This window comes from Protopterus annectens, chromosome 15.part0 (assembly GCF_019279795.1).
Source record: "Protopterus annectens isolate FY-2018-M chromosome 15.part0, PAN1.0, whole genome shotgun sequence".
Classification (NCBI taxonomy): Eukaryota; Metazoa; Chordata; order Ceratodontiformes; family Protopteridae; genus Protopterus; species Protopterus annectens.
In genome coordinates, this window is record NC_056749.1 from 236,750,648 (window position 1) to 236,753,514 (window position 2,867).

The following is a 2,867-nucleotide window of genomic DNA, read 5'->3' on the forward strand; positions in this document are numbered from 1 at the left end:
ACGTGTAGATGGTATGCTGTAATGCTGTTACATATCCAACAGCGTATGCCAGCCAGCGCAGATGTTGTACTGGCAGAATTAAGATACCTTAATTCATTACAGCACAGTTTCTGCAGTTACATACTACTAATGCCTCTAGGCATCAAATACTTCTTGTTTCTATTTGCATTAATAACTCTAAAACCATGCTACTTATAAGGTATTATAAGATTTCATAATAAGACTAATATGATGGCAAACACAAACATATTGATATTTGAATACTATCTAGTGCAGCTGAAGAGATTCTGATTTTCTTATTTCTCTAAATAGAAAGAAAAGCTCCATATGAAAGCTCACAGCTGCATGAAGAAAATGTTGCTTGCGGTATGGTTACTGAGGTATGTGTAAGACATTGATAGAACATTACAAAAAATGATTTTTACTGTGGTTTACAAAATCCAGTTTAAGATCCTAAACTGAATGAATGCAACCACTGTAAAGATTATTTTGTGTGAAATAGTTTACCATTTACAGATGTTTAGTAACACTTATGGTTCTAGCGGTATGAGCATTTGAACTGTGAGATAACACCGTCTTCAAAGGCTTAGACCACACCCACTAGAAGTTATAGTACAAACTCAAAAGAGCACCATTGAAAGGAACAAGTAAACTGGGGCTAATTCTTGCAACTAGGAAAAGAAAGGTTAAAACCTGCCTGACAAAGGTGAAGAGAAAACCATGCAAGTAATAATGTTGCAAAAGTTCTCCATAAAAAGACTAACTTCTCATTGTTTTTTTTCAGATTTCAGCAAATAATGGTAAATCATTACAGAGCAATAAATAATTACAGACCGCAGCAGAACTGAATGAAATTAATGATCAACATTTTAGGATGAAATCCAAAAAAAAATCAAGATCGCTAAAGAGAAACCTCCCAAAAGACACAAAGTTCGTAAGTCAAGAAATAAGTCTAGAATGGGGGTAACGGGCATGAACAAAGACAGCAGTCAAATAAACTATCATCTGCATTTTGCATATACACACTACTTTTTCAGAGACATGGTGCGCACAGGTTATGTACACATACAATTTCATGAGGCACAAATATCAGTTTTACATGCCAGCTACAATGCTATCAAAAAAACAACCAAAGTCTTTACTGGCTTGTTGACCTATTACACATTAAGACAGCTGCTCATTCATTCTTGACAGACCCACATAACACACTCAGGAAGTACAATACAAGGCATTTAAAATCCTTCATAAAAGGCAAAGATTTCACTTAATGCCATGCTATTCTTCATGTAGCCCAACTCTTTCCAAGGTGAAACAGCGGGCATTTTTTAATTTAATTTCCAGATTGAGTGAACAGAGTTGAAGCTTCCAGGAATGTGCCAATTAATGTGAATGTTATCAGCCTCAATTTAATGCTGACAATGTAAAAATAAATAGAATCAGAAAAAAAAAGCTGTTGCCATTTCTGTAGTGGCCTTAACCACCTCAAGCTCTCACAGAACTCATCCCTTACACAAAATCACTTTTGAATTTGGTCATTATTTCAACTTTCTAGAAAATTATTTTACATCTGAGCTTACACCTACATACCAACTAGCTTAAGAATTCCACAGTGTGTGGGTGCACGTGTGCGCATCGGTTACAAAATGAAAGAAATGTTAAGACAAACTTTTAAAAACAACTTCACCTTATTTTCTTTTTGTACAGCTGAAAGGAACAAACAGCAAGACAACTACAATGTCACTGTATAAACTAGTAAAAAACTGGAATGCAAAAAATGTCTAATCTGTAGACTCAGTAGCCCTGTGTGTTGGATGGTTCTTTACTGGCATGTTAAAAGTCTGATGAGTGACTCTGTGGCACTATTAGGAGCAAGAGAGTATATTTAAAAAAAAAGTTCCCATGCCCAGCCAGCTGGGATGGTGCCACTTCAGGCAACTACAGTCCCTATGTTCTTTGGCCTTCATCAGTAACAGCCCTCCTTCCAGGAGTCATCTGTGGCAGTGGTGCTGGAAGTCTTGGACAGTGGCAGAGACCTGCAAAAACAACAAAACCGAAAACTACTTAGCTTCTTGAGTGGTTGACTCAAATCAACATCATGTCATTTCTGGTGCAAGGGCTCCAAGGCAAAGTCTAAAGCAAAATGTCCTTGCGCATATTTTAAAATACTGTTGTGCAGGACCTAAACAGACACATGAAATGACAAGCTTATGAAGCATTTTATAAAGTTCTTCCATATGAAAACAATGAACACGACAAAGATAACACAGCACATAAACCATCTCAGAATCTCGTACTCCTTTCCATCTGTACTGTTGCTGAAACAATGCATCAAATACTGTTGTTTGTGTTGTCAAGGATTCAAATCAGTATCTAAAGCAAACACATTTTATTACAAACTAACATGCAATGCATTCAGGATAATCAAAACTTAAAAAAACAATACACATACATTAACAGTGAAGTTTATTTTCACTGACTACTTCCACATTAATGAAAACACATTAGTTAATGCATTACATTGCTAGTATGTCAGATGTATACAGTGAAAAGTCTAGCTTTGCTAGATTTTTTGTGTGTGTTTTTTTTAACCAATTGGTTTTTCCTCTGTGACCTTTTTAATCATGGTTTTAGTTTGTTAGTTGGGATATTTTGTAGACACTCCAATGTTTATGGATATCAGTTAGGTATGACAACCCTGTGTTTCCAAAAGTCAAACATTCCTCTTATGCTGTGCTGATGATGCTGTAAGAAAGGCAGAAACATGCATATCCACAGCTAGAGAGGTTTGGCTTTATTGGCCTGAAATTGTCCATAAATATACTTAAAAGAAAAAATCATGGACATTCAAAATTGCCATTTAGCTGAAA

At 35.8% G+C, this 2,867-nt stretch overlaps 1 protein-coding gene across 4 annotated transcripts in view; it reads right to left on the minus strand.

Annotated features, from left to right (window-relative positions):
* Positions 1–1,276: 1,276 nt before the first annotated feature.
* Positions 1,277–2,867, minus strand: part of LOC122790165 (SLAIN motif-containing protein-like) — a 524,881-nt gene continuing 523,290 nt past the window's right edge. For all 4 annotated transcript variants that reach the window (XM_044057761.1, XM_044057757.1, XM_044057758.1 and 1 more), the window contains one exon: positions 1,277–2,033. In XM_044057761.1, coding sequence (XP_043913696.1) covers positions 1,964–2,033 — 70 coding nt within the window. In that variant the 3' untranslated portion in view covers positions 1,277–1,963. The remainder of the gene's footprint in view (positions 2,034–2,867) is intronic.